Raw genomic sequence first — 19,564 nt, forward strand, 5'->3', positions numbered from 1 at the left:
GAGTGATCCTCCACCCAGAAGGGTGTTTCGAGCCAAGTGGAGACTTGGCTGGTGTAGTCTGGGATAGGATGTCCCGAGGCTGCAAACCTACAGTACTGACCCATCATGCGAGGCGGTACATCTTTCGTACAGATTTGCACATGCGGCATAGTTAAGAACCAATCCTGACACATGTGGGGCGCCTGGATGGACAAAGCCGCTGGGGAGGACTTGGTGGCACCCTAAAAGACTACCTGAGAAAACCTGGGTCCCAAAATGATAATTAATAAACACTGTCATTGAGGGACCAGTGAGTGTGACATATTTATGGGAACACATCTGTGTGTTTCTAAGTTAAACGTGCACAAGTTAAGCTGAAAAAGACAACTGAGACAGAAAACTCTCAGAACCTAAAATTATGTTTTCTTTTGTGCTTACTGGCTTTCTTGATTTCAGTTTTTATTTTCTTACATAAAGCTTAGGGCGATGGTAACCACTAGTGGACACCTGATTAAAAAAAAAATTCTTTCTAAAACTGAATTTCCATCAGGTAGAATTTATGGATTTGACCTGTTTCCTAAAATAAATTTACTAGCAGCAAAAATTTATTCTGCATAAACAAGCGACATTTTTGACTTTCAGAAGAGAGGTTCCACATGAATCATAGCAGTTCAGGGTTAGGCTCTGAAGGGTGTGAGTCCCGTCACACCGCAGAGGTTTGAACTCTGTCCTTGACTGACCTGGACCCCTGAGGCAGCCCTCAGAACCCCCCAGCTAAAGGAAACTGGTAGGTACTAAATCCAAGGTATCATCTTTCTTACTCACTTATTTACTCCCCCCAGTCTGAAAAGTGAAAGTGAAATAGCTACTTTTTTATTGTCTCTCTATCAAATGATTCAGAAGCAATGGGATCTAATGGTTTTCAAACTTGCTTTTGGTTGTATGATGCTTCTGCAAACCAAAGTAGTAAATAAGTCAACAGATCAAATAAATAAGCCAAGTGGATAAAGCCGTCAAAGTGGGGTCACCGGGGCTGCTGTTAGGCGCCGGGACAGGCCCTCTGGCCTCCTAGCCACCTGTCATTCCTAAGAGGCTCGCAGGCACCTCCTCGGAACCCTGAGGCCGCACACAGCGCAGGCGGGAACAATCCCCAAGCCACCTACCCACCGTCCACCGCCTGTTTGTTTAGCCTCTGTTATGCACCAGCCACTGTGGCAGGGGCCTGGCTGTACAACACAACCTAGAACCCCACAGACCCTGCATTCTGAGGAGGAGGGGGTCCTGGGGATGAGGATGTACGACCCGGCCACCACTACAGTAAGGGCTAACAGCCATGACTTACTTCACGGACGAAACTTTGCCTGCACCGACCCCCTCAGTCCTCACAGCAGCCCTGAGATCCGTGCTGCCCTCATTGCCACTCCACGGGTAAGGAAATGCAGGCAGCCTGGGAGGAGGCAGCAGGAGCGGGAGCCTGGCGACGCGGAAGAGAAAGGCATCCTCAAGAAGGCAGCGGGTACCCGTGGATGCCGCTGCTCGGGGATGGAGCGAGCTGTGGTCAGGGAGGCGGAATGCGGAGTCAGTGAGATGGAAGTCGCTGTCGCCTGCAGCGTGGAAAGAGACTGTCGGGGGTGCAGAAAAGTAAGGACAAGTGTTCACAGCCGGTCCTTTCCGGGACCTGAACCGGAAAGACAAAACTGCAAGGACCGTCGCTGAAAGCCACATGAGACCAAAGCGAGGTTCTTCGTGCAGAAGAGACAGAATTTTCCGGCATCCTGACGCCACTGTACCTGCCCATTTGCTTGCCTGTCTTCCCCAGAGGGCTGCAGGCTCCTTGGGGCAGGAGCTCTGATCTTGTTATTATTTTTTTCTGACCTGTCCGCTAGTACAATTACTGGACCACAGTCAGGAGCTCAACAGAGGCTTTTTGAATATGTTGATAAAATATATAATAAACATCAGAGGCCGGGGGAGGAAACTGAGGCTTTCTCTTGAAAAACTGCTTGCCAGATGTGATAGGCCCCAGAAGCCTGGCACTGAGTAGCTGGGTTTCAGGGGGCAGGCTGGGGGGCTCCCTTCCAGGGACCCGCAGACCCCCCAATCTCCAGAGCGTTGGCAGGCGGCCCTTGTTTCTACTTTGTGAAGTGAGATGCTTAGGAGTGCTGGGGTCAGAGCTCCTGTAAGAACTCGCTGCTAACCTTTTCTATTTCTAAATCAGAAAAAAAATATGATCCTCCAACCTTAACTCTTTCTTAAAATTACTTAAGCCAAATCAGAGTTCCAAGGAGATTATTTACTGCAAAGCAATGACGCTTCAGGCAAACTGCAACATAACATTCTATTCACCCCACAGCTATTGGGGAACAGCAGGCTTCCTCTTCCATCCCTTAAAAAAGTTTCACCATGCGTCAGTCCCACAAAAGGAGTGAGCAAGACACAAGCAGTTACTTGCACACCCTTTAAAATGTTCCAGGGACACGCGGTCTTCCCTGAAGAAACACACCAGCCTGGAACTGGCAGGCGGTCTGACTTGCCAAGCCCTTTCTCTCTTCACAAGAAAGGACCGAGCCCTCAGGCCTCGAGGTTTCGTCCTCCTCCATACGTTTGACTGTCATTTAATGGGTCCCTAACTATTCAAAAAATAGAATTTTTTTCTTTTTAAGAATTGTTGTCTGAGTCTCAGGGGCCTAGGTTTTTCTTTGTAAGATCTGAGCATGTGAATTTATATTCATGGCTAGAAAATATGAACTGGGCAGTTCGCATCATGGTTAAATATCCGAAAGGATTCCAGCGCAGCCATGTATATACGTGAGTCAATAATGAGAATAGTCACGGTAGCTGACATTTACTGTGCGCTTACAGACTGTATGACCTTAGGCTAAGTGCTTTATTGAAATATCTCATATAATCTTATAACCACCCCGTGGGGCAAATATTACCCCATCTATCAGATGGTAACACAGGCTTTTAGAGTAAGCTGTCCGAAGCCCCACGGAGAGCCAAGCGAAGGGTGTGGGGTTTGGAAACCTGGTGGCCTGCCCCTAGCGCCCACCAGCGCGACCCCTGTCTAGGGTGCCACAGCAGGGGCTCCTGCTTCATTACTTAAACACCAGAAAGGCCTTCAGCGACTGCTCTGGAGAACGTCGGCGAGGAGGGCTGGAAGAGGAGGAGATGGGGCCCTGGCTAAAATGAGGTGGAGAGACAACCTCTGAGTTTCAGCTGATGGTTTTTTTCCCTGTTTCAATTACCAGGGATAATCAGGTGAGGGCTGTAAAAATGTGCTTTAAAGTGCTCCTGTGCGGAAATCACTGGGAGAAAGTGTTTTATCAGCAGAAGGAACAAGATGCTTATACTTCACGCAAAGGACTCGAGTTCAGATTTTAGAGCCCCAGCCTCACACAACTCTTTTTCACATCCTCTCTTGGGGTGCATGGCCTGGCGGGCAGCCTGGGAAAGAGATACGTCTCCCACGACCGCCCCATCTGATACCGTCAGACCGCTCCCGCCTTGTCAGGAGAGCATTTTTGTTTTGTTTTCTTTGATAAGGCATACATTTGTGATCTTAAAATTCTGGCTACCGGCACCCTGGAAACAGCTGTGGGTACACTGCAGGCAGAGGGCAGCCCCTGCAGGCACACATGTTGTTTCATGGCTGAACTGCGGCCCAAACAGTCCTGGACACAGGGCCCCGCAAATTATTTTTCCCCTAAACTGATTTTTCCAGTTAGTTCTGTATATTAGTTACAGAGTCCTATATTATTTTCCCCGTAGGGCTTTCCTGCTCATGGCTCCTAAATGAGCTGATGAAAACTCCATTTTCTCCGCAGAAATCTTTAGGCTGTTGAGGCTTTCTCTTACCATAATTACTTCCTGAAAAAAAAACGCAGTGGTCAACTCCTCCTGAATATTTTTACATTACATTGGGCACGCAAAACTTGGCCCTTGATATTTTAAGGTTGCAAAGCAGATTCCTGGCTTTAAGGAGCTGACTGGTCTCCCTTACTTTCTTTCTGCATTGACTGCTCATTGATCTGATTAAATCTCTCCACCATTTCAATGAGAGAAACCCTGTGTGAAAACAAGGATTTCTTACGACCTGAAGAAATCATTTCTTATTAAAAGAGATCATCTGTTTCACTCCTTACCTAAGCACTTTAGGAATGAGGGCAGGTGAAGAGAAAGGTCTTGGCAGTGGCAGTTTGATGAGAAATGAATTAATTTGATTATTTCCATGGTGTGTGGATCAATAATAGTCGGCCTCCACGGAGGCCCCTGGCCTCAAGGCAGCTGGATAATCAATAGGATCACAGAGAGGCAACTCTCCTCCCCCAGCAGCCTCTCTGATCTTTTTTTGGGCGCACTCTTCACGCCTGTGTAATTCTAATTTATGTCAACTAGAAATCAAAGAAATTCCAAGAGGCTTTGGTCAGAGGACATCGGGGTGGACCTTTCAGAATCTATTTACGTCTGCTCCTTGAGTCGGGTGGCCCCCACGGCACTCCTGGCGCCCCTATGGGCCGAGGCGAGGCGACTTCCACGCAGAAGGGCTGCTACCTGCTCTGGGCAGAGGCACATAGTGGGGTGAATGGGGGCTCCCCGCCCCCCAGCGACGACTCCAGAGACACGTGACAGCCAACAAGCCTTTTCAGCCAAGCACTTTGCCAAGAGTGGCTCCTTCAATAATGCTCTTTAATGCTACCCCAGACGCTGGCATTTTCAAATCAAATGAACAGTGTATAAAATTAGTTCTGCATGAAGTTACAGAAAAAGAAAAAAATATAAAAAGTGAAAGGGAGCTTTTAAAAGCTCCAGCATTTCTTCATCCAACTGCTTTTCACAAGGGTTTGGCATTTGAGAATTGCTACATTTATGATGTTATTCGCTGCTCATAACTCAGGCCCTCTGTCTCCAAACTTCTGTATTAACACACGTTGCAGAGGTTTCCACCGCGACATTTTATCACAGAGGTTTCCCAAACCAGCCGGGCTGCCTCTGGCTAGGTCTGGTTCCTCAGCCAACACCACGCTACTGGGCCCCCTTGCTTTTCATCAACCTTGTTACCCCAAACACTTTTCATTAACCTTGAACACAGCATTTCCATTTGCCCTACAGCTTTCCCAGGAACTTTTTTTTTTTTTTTGGGTCCTTCTTAGTTTTGTTCTCCATCCAAACTGCCATGTAAGAAGTGAGGAAAATACCATATTATTAGAAGAAACAGATCTGAATAGAACCTAGAATTCACTGAAGTTGTGAAAACGACTTCCATAACCAAAGCCACTGACTATCTATAATTGCGGAAAGCAGAAAAACATATTGCTCTTATTAGAGAGTCCCATTGGTTATACAAGTAGTTTTAACTAAATCACCAAATAAATGCGTGTTAAGTTGATAGGTGATTTCGGGTCAACTCTAATTCCCAAGGTCAAGTAAGCCTTTGAACAGTCCTTAAGAATATAAGTTCACCCCAATTCATCAAAGCCGTCTCACACAGCGTTTTCTTCTCTGCACTCTTACAATGCACTGAAGTTTAGGGGATTAAGTGGCGTCGGCTTCAGACCCAAAGTAATGCCTCTAACGTGCTTATCCATCCAGCAATCGGACAAGCTACTCACACAGGGGCTTCTTAATGCGCTTCCCAATTTTACAAGCGTGAGGGGCACGCTGCATTTGTCTAACGACTGGAGGACTCCTTTCTAGGAGTCACCCATTACTGCCAGACAAATTTACTGTTGTTTAGCTCAGACGCTGTCTGATAATCTAAGTACATGCTGCTTTCATCTGTAGAGAATACATTTTCTCATCTGTTCTTTATCTAATGAAAGAGTGAGGAAGAAAAACACTTTTTCCCCCCACAACAGATAACAATGTATTTTCTTATTTAATTCTTCAAAAGCTCAAGTGAGGGGGCAAAAAAAGCAGACATTTTTAAAGTATGGCTTCCGAATCAAATATAAGCGGCCCCGAGTGAAAGAAAATAGAATCAGGTTACAGCATTTCAGAGAAGCCCAAGACCGCAGAGCACCAGCCCTGGGACGCACAGATGTGATGAAGCCCATCCGTCTGAAGTTCGGGAAGCCCACCGACCACAGGCCTGCAGGGGCTGGCTATGGAGGCCGGGGAGGTCTCTCTGCTCCCGCCTTTGGCTCCAGCTGGTGTGCAGAGAGGGACAGAGAACGCAACTGAAGAAGCTTCCAGGGGCTAGCAGATTAGATTAAGGTACATGGAGAAGAGTGATAGGCCCAAATTAACTTTCTTCTTCACGTCTTTGCTAGCACTGATGACCACACGGAGACGGACAGTGCCTCTTTGCACCCTAAACAGAATTTCACTGTTTCCGGCTTCGGTTCTAATATCCTCTCCTTCATCATTTTTCTTCTTCCTTTTTGCTTTCCTGCCTCTCTGAATTGTTTCATCTTTAACTCACCTTTGTCCCCCACTGCAAATCCTTCTTCAGCCTTATGCCTGGATCAGTAAGTTGATTCCAAATACACTGTCCCTCAAAGGCATCAGTTTCCCTTTGTAGAGCGTGTTTAATATGAAATTATTGATCTATTTTTGTAGAAATAATAATCTTAAATTTAAGTAAGGGAAATGGCAACATCTTTCAGTTCATGTCTTTCCTCTTTCTAAAGATTTCCTTTCAAAAATGGGATAGCAGGCAATGCAATTTTTTTCTCATTTGTAAATTGAAATATCAAGACCCAGGTTAATATAATATTGTTGATGAGAATAATTATTAACATTAAGCATTTTATATAAGAAGCATTACTCTAAGGGCTTGATATATGTCCACTCATGTAAATACTCACAGCATTTCTACAAGACGGGTACAGCTATCATCCTTGTTTTACACACGAGGAGACAGAAGCACTCAGAGGTTAACCTGTCCGAGCCAACACGGCTAAGGGCGGAGCCCAGGTCTGCACCTGAACTCTGGCTCCAGAGTCCACGTCCTCGACTGCTACCTTCGGTTCCTTGCTACTCACATACTCGTTTCACTCCTGATAGAAATTTAGGATCTGGAGGCGGACAGCGTAATGCAGATGCGGAGGACAGAACACTCAGACTGGACTTCCGTCCAGCTGAACCAACCAGCAGGCTTTTACGCGCGAGGCTCTACGTGCGCTTTGTGTGTGGCTGGAAACTTCCGTCCTCGCAGAACCTCCCGTGTTGGGCCCTGAGCTGCCTTAAGCCCGAGGACGCCAGCGGGCAGCTGGGCTGGCTGCAGCGGGCTGGGTTGGGTGGTGTGAGAGCTCTAATTTGGACGAATCTGCATTTAGGCAGAAAAGGATCCTTCCACTTACTGAAAATTGGCAAAATGCTGGTCAGCAAATACGTCTGAAAGGATCTTCTGAACTAACTGGAGTACCAATCCAGCTCCGAAGGGGAAGTCTCAAGAGGCTGGACTAGAAACACGGGGACTTCGCCAACAGCTGTGGGCATGTGGGTCCGGCTTTAAACACCTACCTTTTCCTGTCCTCGCTTAGGTTGTTCGAGAGCAGCAATTCCTTCGGGCAGAAGCCGGAGAGCTCTGATGTCACTGTTCAGGGTTTCTAGAACACTGCCTGCTCTGGACTCTTTCACTTGTTTTAAAAGGAGTCACTCTGAAGTGACAGGGTTAGTAGCAGTGTGAAGTTAGTTAGCAGTGAAGTTTAAGAGAGACTTGCCACCCCGGGGTCTCTACTGTTGCTCAGTAAAAGTCGGTCAGCTTTCCAGGCTGGGCTGAGTATACACACCAAAATCTCTCTAACCATAACTCACTGGAAAGGTCTGGTATAACTCACTTGGGATTGTAAAACATCTGGAAAAAAGAACTAGGTCAATTAACGAAACTGACAAAGTGCACAGAGAATTTGGGCCATTCTTCTCATTTGTCCCCAAATTTGCTACATTTAGAAAGTACATGGCCTTTGAGAGGCATGTATATTTAGCCTCACACTCTTTTGCTAGATTGTCCCTAATCACCAAGCGCAAAGAGCAGCATAGGGGTATCAATTGTTACAAGCTGCCCACATTTTCAGAGAGTATCTGAGGTGGGTCTTTTTCAAGGAAGCACCCCCTTCTCTGGAGACATCCCTAGGGTGGGCCCCGGGCACTGGACACAGGCCTGAAGCTCTGGGGTGCACCCTGGATGAGGGGCCTGGGGCCAGCGCCTGGTCCTTCTGAGCCCCGTCTTCTCCCCTTCGCAGTACCAACGACCGTCTCCTGAATTTGTTACCGGGGAAAACGTCAAAGAGACAAAGGGGAAAGTGCCTCTCCAATGCCTGGTTATCAGTACAGCTTTTGATCATCTTTATTAAACGCAGCCCAACTTCTCAAACCCAGGCTCACGCCTGTGGCCAGCCCCACTGACCTTTGGGGGGCCTCTGGGACCGCTTCTCATCATGTGTGAAAAGCGGCATCTGAAGGGTGGTGATTCCCACCTAACATTGCCTCACTGGCCCTTTCCTGCCCCCAGAGGGCCAGAACACAAAGACGCTGAGCAGTGGAATCACACGCTGCAGACTGCGACAGAATCAGCTGGCACTGGGCTTTCCAGGCTGCTGTAGCAAACCTGGAACCCCGAGCAGGATTTCACGGTGAGGCCGGGCACGCTGCAGTCTGCCACGCAAACACGTTTCACCGCGGTCCGCGGACTCACGGACAGGAAGCCACAAGCTAGGCTGAGTGTGTGTGTGACTGCTGTTTTCTTTCTGCATAAGCACAAACATTCATTTTTAAACAGAGAAATTAAAAAAGTCATCTCAGATTAGTTTAGAAAACCAGGCAGCTTACCATGCATACCTGTAATAACATAAGTACGTGCATGTAAACAGATATATGCCCGGGGAAAGAAGAAGACGGTAACATCGAGCTGTCAACGATACGTAGGAGAGAAGTTCGACAGGCAACTCACTTTGTCGCATCTCATCAGCCCCAAGTATCTTAAGGACTTGCTGCTCTGCGCGATCAGCGTGGCGCCTCGGTCTGTAATCTCTTTGCACCATCCGACGTCCACAGTCTCTATGGTCATGCTGTACCGCCCAATGGCTATCAGAGCTGCGAGGGAGGCAGACGGAGACAGGAAGCAAGATGTCAGCGCAAGGGAACGCTATCTGATTACGACGATGCCTCTCATTTCCTCACTGCATTTGTTCCTGAAATGTTGTGTATAAACGAAGGTTTCGTAAATGAAATCCAATTTAAAATGCTTTAGGAAAGCGTGCCCTATGACAGAGCCTTTCACAAAGTGAATAATCATTCCATAATTTCCCTTTTATCGGAACACAACCTTTTATCAGTTTTATTCATTACAAGGTTACCTGTACTTCCAAACATTCGTATCTGTAGAGGGCATACACTCAAATGAATTACACATATAACATTACAGGAAACCCCCAAGGAGTAATTAAATTTTACCCAAGATAAATTTAATAATTTTTAAAAAGAAAAACCTTCAGAAACACCATTTTGAGGTGTGTTACTCTGCATGTGAATTTTTTTCCCATCTCTTCATGAATGGTAAAATGTAAGAGTGTATAATATTTTTCACATTCGTCCTTCTTGAGACAGCTAGGAATTAAGAGGACAGTATACACACAGTTGAATTTAGTTGCTGCTAGCATTTGTTATGGTGAAGGTCCTCACTGTATCAGAAGTCTTCCTCCTATGGACACAGGAAATGAAGCCTGTCACACGAACTCTATCCTTGCCCCTAGTATTCTTGACTGGTCAGCCCTGTACCTCTACTGAGGCACAGAGATTTACCCCATAGTCTGTGATGTACACCACACATCACTGCAAGGCTCCATAACCCATCACCCTGTCAGAGCGTCCAGTCAGCCCGTGTGGCTCTTGGCTATGGACTTCTAGTGAAACAGACATAGACGCCTCTACCTTTGTGCACAGAGAAACAGATTTCAATACCTCCAGTCAGAAAACGTTTATGGTACATTGGTTTGTAAAGGAAAACTCTGAAAACAATGCCACAAATATTAAAAAGGAATAATAATTGTTTGCTAATTATTTTCTCATTCTAAGATAGGATGAGTTGATTCCTGTGACATTAAAAGCAGATGATATTTTCCAATTGATTAGAATGATAAGAGCAGAGTGAAGTACTCATGTAAATAAATGTTAACTCTTAAAGCTTGCAGAGAAAAAACACATGGCAAAAATCTCTTCGCTAATTAATCTCAGTAATTTTTTAAACTAGAAAACTCATGCCTATGTATTCAAGTATCAAAGCATTCCCAATGAGCCAGATATTTTAAAGTTTATAAAAACAATAATCACGATCCCAGTGTTTTCCAGTGAAAATGCTATTAATATAAGGGAAGAAAAAAAATTTCCAGAAGTTCCTCAGGATATCAATTTGCTGATGCTCTCAACTGTGTACATGCTGTTATGGCATTTAGTTTTCCAAGGAGGTAGGACAGGGCAGGAGTGATCTGCCCAAGGTTTGCTGTGTGGTCTGAGTGGTATTTTCGTGTAGCAGAAGCAGTGTCTCAGGTTAATCCTACCGGTGTTCCTGACCTGAGAAAACTTGCTACCTCTGGCAGTGTCATAACGTTCATCGGTTAAGATATCCTCAGGCCTCTTATGATAGAAGTAGAAGGCACACACACAAAATCCCTTTCACTACAAAGTGCTAGAATTATGATCTCAGAAGAAGGAGCGCCAGATGTGAGGCGACCCCACATGGGTGGACTGTGTATTTCTACCAAGGTTTGGGGCTGGAACGTGAGAGCTCCGCACCCCACTCTGCAGACGGCGGTCAATCAAATGCTCAGCGGAGTTTCCCGAGGCCACATGAAGAGCACACGGACAGCGACCACCTACTAGGTGCCAAAATCAGTAGTCAATGGGAGTCCCCTTTTTTCCTTCTTTTTTGTCTAAATTTAAACACACCACAAAGAAGACAACTGAAGATACAATCAAGGTATTCAGTTTCTCTTTTGCCATAGTTCTGTTTACTGAAGTAAGAATTAATTTTCCTTTTCCTTAACTCATTCAATGAGACAACAGAAGCCTCGGGAGCACACTAGAGCCTTTTCTCCGGGGCTTAAGGACAACCAGGTGCTGGGTTCAGGCGCGTTTCCTCATTTAATCCTGACATGCCCGCAGGGCCAGCGCGGCGCACCACGGCGGGGCGGGGGCACACGGGGTCACAGAGCTTGGAGCGCCGGGCAGGAGGGAGGGGGGCGGGGAGGGGGGTTGGCTGGGAACGGGGAACAGCCAGGTAAAAAGTCACAACACAGGGCTCACTCCCCACCTCTCCCCACCCCCAAACTTCTCACTTTCCAGATCCTGAGGCAAAGGCAGCATCTCAGAACCAATCACTCCATCATTTTTTTGCTAGTACTTATTTGCTTAGTTATGTACTTTTTTTTTTGTCGTTCACTTTTCCTATTAGAATGACAGATCTATCCACTGTTGTTGTATCCTCAGCACCTAGCCTGTGCCTGCTACAGAGTCAGTTCTTAAAAATATTTGCTGAACATACCAATGACTGCAACGTGGCCAGCTCTATTACAGAGACATGCCAAGGGACGGGGCAGGCCCTGTCTTCAGGGGCTGAGGCGGGTCATAGGAGCTCTCATGGAAGAGCTGAGCTAGGTCTTGAGGGATCTTGAGAAAGGATTCTCCAGAAAAACACAGGCATGAGGGCTGGCATGTCAGGCTAAGGGAACAGCACACAGAAGGGTAGAGAGGCGTGAAGGGACGGGGAGCTGCAGGTCATCCTACGTGGCTGAGATAAACACAGGGCCAAGGAAGCGGCAGACGGAGTCAAGAAATGTTCACCCAGTGATTAGGAGCAATGGGCCTAAGAGATACACAGAGCAGCAAAAATAAGCAGAGTCCTCGATGCCACGAAGCCCATATTCTAGGAGGAGAGAGAGATGTGAAGCAAGCACAGAAGTATACATAATTCTAAACTGTCACAAGTGCTTTGAAGGAAACGGAATGATCACTGTCAGAATGATGTCTAGGTGGCACCAGGCAGTCTTTCTGATGAAGTTACTTTTAATCCCTCCGGTAGCCCAAAAGTAGTCATGTATGGATGTGAGTTTTGGACCATAAAGCTGAAGAACTGATGCTTTTGAACTGTGGTGTTGGAGAAGACTCTTGAGAGTCCCTTGGACTGCAAGGAGATCCACCCAGTCCATCCTGAAGGAGATCAGTCCTGGGTGTTCATTGGAAGGACTGATGCTGAAGCTGAAGCTGCAACACTCTGACCACCTGATGTGAAGAGCTGACTCATCTGAAAAGACCCTGATGCTGGGAAAGATTGAGGGTAGGAGGAGAAGGGGATGACAGATGATGAGATGGTTGGATGGCATCACTGACTCAATGGACACGAGTTTGAGCAAGCTCTGGGAGATGGTGATGGACAGGGAAACCTGGTGTGCTGCAGTCTACAGGGTCACAAAGAGGCGGACACGACTGAGCGACTGAACAAGAACAAACAGGCCTACAAAAAAAGTAACGCGTGGTACAGGTAAGAAAACTGAGGTTAAACACCTTTCCAAGGCCCCATGCCTATAAAGTGGCAAAACGAGGGTGCAAATGGAGATAGTCTGGCTCCAGAGCCAGGGCTCACTGTCACAGCAGCGGCACCCAGGGTGGTAGAGGAGGCTGTGTGTGTTCAGAATACACCTCCCTTTACCGCCATGCAGGATTGAAACGTTACAGCTCAGAGGGAGCCACGTGTTTGCACTGTGTCTGTAAAACAGGGTCCAAGAGAATCTTTAAATCCCAAAATCTATACTGAGTAATCTACCTCTCTGTGAATATGTCCGACCTTTGGATATTTTTTTCGTTTTTCATGAGCTGCTAAACCAGTGGTGTGGTATCACCTCGTCTCAAATTCACTTCCGGCCTCACTACTTAGTAGATGCTGAACTGAGAATAACATTTTAACTTTCCTGTGTCTCAGCTCCCTTATCTGCACAATAGGGAGGTTGACTATTTGTTCTGCCTACTTCACAGGGTTGGTCTGAGGTTCAAGTGAGAAAATATGTGTAAAGCACTCTGCCCTACATAAATAGAATGCTTATTACATATTTCCCCATGCCATTCTACAGTGGTCCAGTGGTCTAAAAAGGAAGACTTGAATGAGTTTTGAAAAATGAAAAGCTCTGGGCAAATGACAGCATTATATAAATGCTTCGTCACTATGTCACTGCTGGAGTTCTTGAATTCTCCTCTGCATCAGTGATCATGAACTCGTAGACTGCACCGGGAAGGACAGGGTAAATGGAATGCATGATTACTGCCTTTACTAGGGGCTGTTGACATATTACAATGGTACTTATTATGCCTTGGCAAAGGATGAATTATGCAAGGCTAATTCCTTATCCCAAATGTAATTTTAATACTTTTTAACATGCTAAGTATAACTAATAAAGTTAAATTTTAAAAAGTCACACAAATTCAAAGCTGTATAATTCACAAACATATGATGATTAAGGTAGTACATGAACTCACTGAAAGGTGTTTCCATAGGCAAACAGCGCAACTGAGTGACATGAGCATGTTTGTAGTCAATTTTGACAAAGGAACTGCATTTCTAGGAATCCACCCTGAATCAGTTCAGTTCAGTCGTGTCCAACTCATTGTGACCCCATGAACCGCAGCATCCAGGCTTCCCTGTCCATCACCAACTCCTGGAGTTTACTCAAACTCATGTCCATTGAGTCGGTGATGACATCCAACCATCTCATCCTCTGTCATCCCCTTCTCCTCCTACCCTCAATCTTTCCCAGCATCAGGGTCTTTTCAAATGAGTCAGCTCTTTGCATGAGGTGGCCAAAGTACTGGAATTTCAGCTTCAACATCAGTCCTTCCAATGAACACCCAGGACTGATCTTTAGGATGGACTGGTTGGATCTCCTTGCAGTCCAAGGGACTCTCCAGCACCACAGTTCAAAAGCATCAATTCTTTGGCGCTCAGCTTTCTTTATAGTCCAACTCTCACATCCATACATGACCACTGGAAAAACCATAGCCTTGACTAGACAGACCTTTGTTGACAAAGTAATGTCTCTGCTTTTTAACATGCTATCTAGGTTGGTCATAACTTTCCTTCCAAGAATATATACTTCTAATTACACAAAATTATACATGTACAGGTTTATTCATTAAAGAGTTGGTTGTAATTGCAAAATGATCGAAACAGCATAATGCCCATATACAGGAGAGTGGTTAAACTATGCTACATCTTCACAACTAAACACCAGGCAGCTTTTAAAAAGTTAAATGGGGGAAGATCACTAGGAACTTTCAAATCATTCAGTGAAAAAATTAAGTACAAAAGAGTTTCCATGATGTGCTACCACCATGCAAAGCATAACAGAATTAAAAATAGGAATCTGCTCCTTTGTACGAAAGGAGTATGGGAAAGACATACCAGAAACTTCAGAGACTGTTTACCTGCAGTGGGTTGGTGGGAAAGGGGGACAAGGACAGAGGATGGAGTGTGGGGGTGGGGCGAGGAGGGGCGCACACTGCTTGCAGTATCTCTGTGGTTCTGGCTTTGACACCACCCTTATGGCAGAAAGCGTAGAAGAACTAAGAGCCTCTTGATGAAAGTGAAAGAGGAGAGAGTGAAAAAGTTGGCTTAAATCTCAACATTCAGAAAACTAAGATCATGGCATGTGGTCCTGTCACTTCATGGCAAATAGATGGGGAAACAGTGGAAACAGTGTCAGACTTTATTTCATTCATCTCCCAAATCACTGCAGATGGTAACTGCAGCCATGAAATTAAATGACGCTTACTCCTTGGAAGGAAAGTTATGACCAACCTAGACAGCATATTAAAAAAGCAGAGACATTATTTTGCCAACAAAGGTCCATCTAGTCAAGGCTGTGGTTTTCCCAGTAGTCATGTATGGATGTGAGAGTTGGACTATAAAGAAAGCTGAGCGCTGAAGAATTGATGCTTTTGAACTGTGCTGTTGGAGAAGACTCTGGAGAGTCCCTTGGACTGCAAGGAGATCCAACCAGTCCATCCTAAAGGAGATCAGTCCTGAATATTCATTGGAAGGACTGATGCTGAAGCTGAAACTCCAATACTTTGGCCACCTGATGTGAAGATCTGACTCATTTGAAAAGACCCTGATGCTGAGAAAGAATGAAGGCTGGAGGAGAAGGGGATGACAGAGGATGAGGTGGCTGGATGGCATCACCAAATTGATGGACATGAGGTTGAGTAAATTCCGGGAGTCGGTGACAGACAGGGAGGCCTGGCGTGCTGCGGTTCATGGGGTTGGAAAGAGTTGGACACGACTGAGTGACTGAACTCAACTGAACTGAACTTGACTCTCTAAACCAGACTAATGTTTTGTATACCTCCCAAAATAAAAAAAATAAAACCAACTAGGATAGGAAGCCCAAGCAGACTACCAACAGGAACAAACAAACCTAACTGTGTTAACAAATGAACAGCATGACCAGGGCCAATAGTATGACCACACCAAAGGGGATGGAACTAAGAAGTAAGTCGCTTTGGAAACACGATTGTGACTGAATGTTGTAAAGTGAAAACCAAACAGAACTGTCAGCAAATTACTGCACTCTAGCTGGGAAATCGATCTCTCGAAGGGGTATGAGTTAGCAGTTCAGTAACTACTTTATGCATAATCCAAGATTATAAATAATGAGAACCAGTCTTTTCACTGTTAAAGAAGTTACAAATAAGAAAAGGGGGGAGGCTTAATGAACCTTGTAGTACTGAATTGGAATCAGGGATATGAGAATGAACTCATGCTTTTTTAGACACACATGATAGATAAAGACATATAGAAATAACTAATAAATATTGTATATGTGCATGCATGTGTGGCTTAATATACATAGATATATTTCCTAGCTTATTCCGCTGAGTGGAAACAGGGCCAAGGACACCCCAGTAACAATGGTCTACAAGCACCCAGATCTAAACATCATTCTCCAGTAAACTGAAAAAAAAGGAATCAGAGTTTCTTAGAAAAACTCCAGACCTGGGGCAGGTAAAATAGAAGCTGATTCTGTGGTATCTTGTGATCGAAGGAAAAAAGAAGCGATGAGAAAGGGTGAGGGTACATTGAAAGGACAGAGGATTCAGTCAGAAGGAGTTGCCAGTGGCTGCAGCTAGAACAATTTGGGCAGCAAAATAAATAATGATGATACTGGATTATGATTCAGAAAACTGAATAAGTATTCACAGCTTCATACTGATACAAACAAACAGCCAAGGGAGGGCACATTATAGAAGAACTCTAATTACTAAATATATAAGGAATAAGGGAAATTAAAAAATGTTATCAGGTGAAGACCACAGTATTAATTATTGCAGGCAGATATACCAATGGATGCTGAAATCAGTGGATGAAAGTCTGAGGTGAAACAATATTGGCATAGTGCTAAAGATGTGTGTGTGTGTGTTAGTTCTCAGTCGTGTCCAGCTCTTTGCGACCCCGGGGACTGTAGCCCGCCAGGCTCCTCTGTCCATGGGCTTCTCCAGGCAAGAATGCTGGAGTGGGCTGCCATTCCCTTCTCCAGGGGACCTTCCCCACCCAGGGATCGAACCCGGGTCTCCTGCATGGCAGGCAGACTCTTTACCGTCTGAGCCACTGGGGAAGCCCACCAAAGGTATTTATCCACCAGCAATGGTTGTAACTTTATAGTGGAGAGACTCAGCAGATACCACCTTACCCAGATAATCAAAATTGGCACCATTAGTAATAACATACACAGACATAACGTGTCATCTAATTATTTCTGCAAATAATTATTCACCAAAATGAACAATTTCAGTCTACTCATAAGAGAACACCACACAAACCCAATGTGAGAAAGAGTCTACAAGTGATTCACCAGTAGTCAACAGAAGGGTCAAGATAATGAGGGACAAGAAAAGAAGGAGGAACTGTCACCGATTGGAGGAGTGTAAGGAGACTGGACAAGTAGGTATCAACACAATGTGATATCCTGGATTGAATCCTGGACCAGACACGGAAATCAAGGAAAAATCTGATAAAATTCAAATACAATTTGTAGCTTAGTTAATCTTATTGTTTCAAGTTAATTTCCCTGTTTGATAATTGCACTATGGTTATATAAGCTGTCAACATTAGAGGTAGCTGGGTGAGGAATACACATGAACCCCTTACTATTTCTGCAACTTTTCTGTGATTCTAAAATTTCTCTGAAAACAGAAAAAAAATGGATAAGCTAACAAGCGATATCAAGTGAATGAACTAAGTAGAGGACTAAAATGTTCTAAGTGAAAGCAGGTCTTATTTTTGCACTGAAAGATCTGATATATAAATGTTAGGACTAAAAATACATTTTTTCCTCGTAGGAGAAAGACTAGTCATGTGAGCGCATTAACAAGTGACCTACACGTGCCATTTTGTCCTTTCCAGTTCTATCGTCTGCTGTGGATCTATGTACCTGTAATAAAATCAGAAGCAATGCCCCAGTGCTTGAAAGAATTAAGGTTAAAATTTAACAGTAGGATTAACATCTTTCATGTCATACTTGGATAAAAGCCATTTGCAAAGAAATTTCTTGGCACAGGTACAAAGAGATAAATATGAAAAGTGCTCTTCTTTGTGAAAGCCACAGCAGCTCCCAAAACAAAGAGACGGCACTTTCAGAGGCCTTTTCTTGTGTGATAGTCCCAGTGAAGGCTCCCTCTGCCCCGCAGGGTTCCAGCAGGAGCTCCTAGCCCTGGCGGCTCAGGAGACTCACAGGCGCCTAGAAAGAGGACAGACACCCGAGTCCCAGCCCTGGAGATTCTGACTGGGGAGCAGCTATAAAAGCTCCTGTGATCCCAACGTGCACTCAGGGCTGAGAACCTCTGGAACAAAATAACCTACAACTCAGGCAAAGGCAGTCAACTGAAAACAGAGGAACTCATCGTGAAGGATATAAACAACTTCTGTGTTCTGATATTTGAAAACAACTTTGTCTCTCAAACAGTCCCAACTCCTTGTACATAACCCAAAGCTTTTAATCCCTTTGTTTCTAACGTATGGAGAAGGGAATGGCAACCCACTCCAGTACTTTGCCTGGAGAACCCCATGGACAGAGGAGCGTGGTGGGCTACAGTCCAGGGGGTTGCAAAGAGTCAGACATGACTGAGCGACTTCACTTTTCACTTTCTTTCTAATATATAGCGTGTCTTCCACTTTTAAACATTATTCTGCTCCTCCAGGTATTATGTAGCAAATCCAACAGTGACTACAGCCTATAACATTTTTGCCAGTTGTCCTTTTTATTGTATTTTCCTTTACTTCAGTTGCACTTATATATATTTCTAATGCAGCACTTCCCAGAGTTTGTTTCACATTAGAATTACTCACCAACAAGCCTGTCTTCCCACTGGATGGTAAAGTCTTTGTAGCAATGAATGCGGAGAGTGTTTTCCTAGAACCCCTAAATCTCTGGAAACCAAGTGTCACTCCGTTTTTTTAATAGTCTTAATATATTTTTTGGAAGTATAACCTGCATGCAGAAAGCTGCACAAGTCCTCAGGGAACAAGTGGATGAATGCTGACGAAGTTACCGCAGCTGTGTCACAGTGTCTGGACTGAGAAGCGCAGCATGGCCAGCGCCCAAAGCTCCCTCATCCCCAGCACCCGCCATCACTCTCCCCCCGAAAGGACAGCCACGGCCTTGACTTCCAACTGCGTAGATCAGTATTCTTATTTTTAAATGTCAGGCTCTCAACACACTTGTTTCTGGCTTTTTAGCTGTCCATGATGTTCATGAGATTCATCTCTACTGTATGTGAACTGGAAGTCTGTTCATTCTCAATGCTGAAAAGTTATCCGCTCCAGTAGAGACGGACGTTTGGGTGGTCTCTGCTTCTTGGCTATTAGGTACAATGCTTCCCTGAACCTAGCACAGGCGTCTTTGTGGGAATGTGTTCTCATTTCATTTGGGTAAATACCTGACACTGGGATTTCTGGGTCATATGGCTAAGTATACGCTTACTTTCCTAAGAAACTGCCAAAGCATTTTCTAAAATGGGTCTGCCATTTTACATTCCCACCAGTGACATATGGAAGTTCCTGTGAGCCCACATCCTCGCCAACACTTGCTAGTATCTGTCTCTTTGATTACAGAGCCTCCAGTGGCTATGAAGTGGTGCTTCACTGGGGGTTTTACTTTCATTTCCCTAAGGACTGATGACGCTGTGCATCTTCTCATATGTCACACGTTTTCAGAAAACCCTAGCTTAGTGCCTCTCCTCTTGCAATTACTCAGTAAGCTATAATAACTATTAAATTGCTGAAGAAGAAAAGCACATACATATTTTTTCTATTATTAGGCTATAACAGATAATAGCTTTCTAGACAACATATAATTTTCCATGTAATTTGAAGAAAACTCCCAGTAAAATAAACTTAATCTATCCTCTGGAGACATGAAAAGTCTTAAAGTTTCTTTAAAATATGAAAGCAAATTCAAGGGAAGAAATAAGGTCATTGAGAACTTCCCAAACGCTCATTTCCTTGTGGAAATTCCAAAGACCGTAGAGTACGCTTCACTTTAGGAACACTACACCTCTAAAAACAGACTGAAAAATAATCTTCAATAAAAACTGTCCA

At 44.9% G+C, this 19,564-nt stretch overlaps 1 protein-coding gene and 1 non-coding gene across 4 annotated transcripts in view; both read right to left on the reverse strand.

Annotated features, from left to right (window-relative positions):
* The window catches only part of FBXL17 (F-box and leucine rich repeat protein 17), a 498,131-nt gene that overhangs the window by 10,391 nt on the left and 468,176 nt on the right, over positions 1-19,564 (reverse strand). For all 3 annotated transcript variants that reach the window (XM_065923017.1, XM_065922840.1, XM_065922924.1), the window contains one exon: positions 8,876-9,018. In XM_065923017.1, coding sequence (XP_065779089.1) covers positions 8,876-9,018 — 143 coding nt within the window. The remainder of the gene's footprint in view (positions 1-8,875; positions 9,019-19,564) is intronic.
* Positions 16,512-16,583, reverse strand: TRNAG-GCC (transfer RNA glycine (anticodon GCC)). Its single transcript has one exon. It is a non-coding gene; the product is annotated as a tRNA-Gly (tRNA).

Source organism: Muntiacus reevesi, chromosome 1 (genome assembly GCF_963930625.1).
Source record: "Muntiacus reevesi chromosome 1, mMunRee1.1, whole genome shotgun sequence".
Lineage (NCBI taxonomy): Eukaryota > Metazoa > Chordata > Mammalia > Artiodactyla > Cervidae > Muntiacus > Muntiacus reevesi.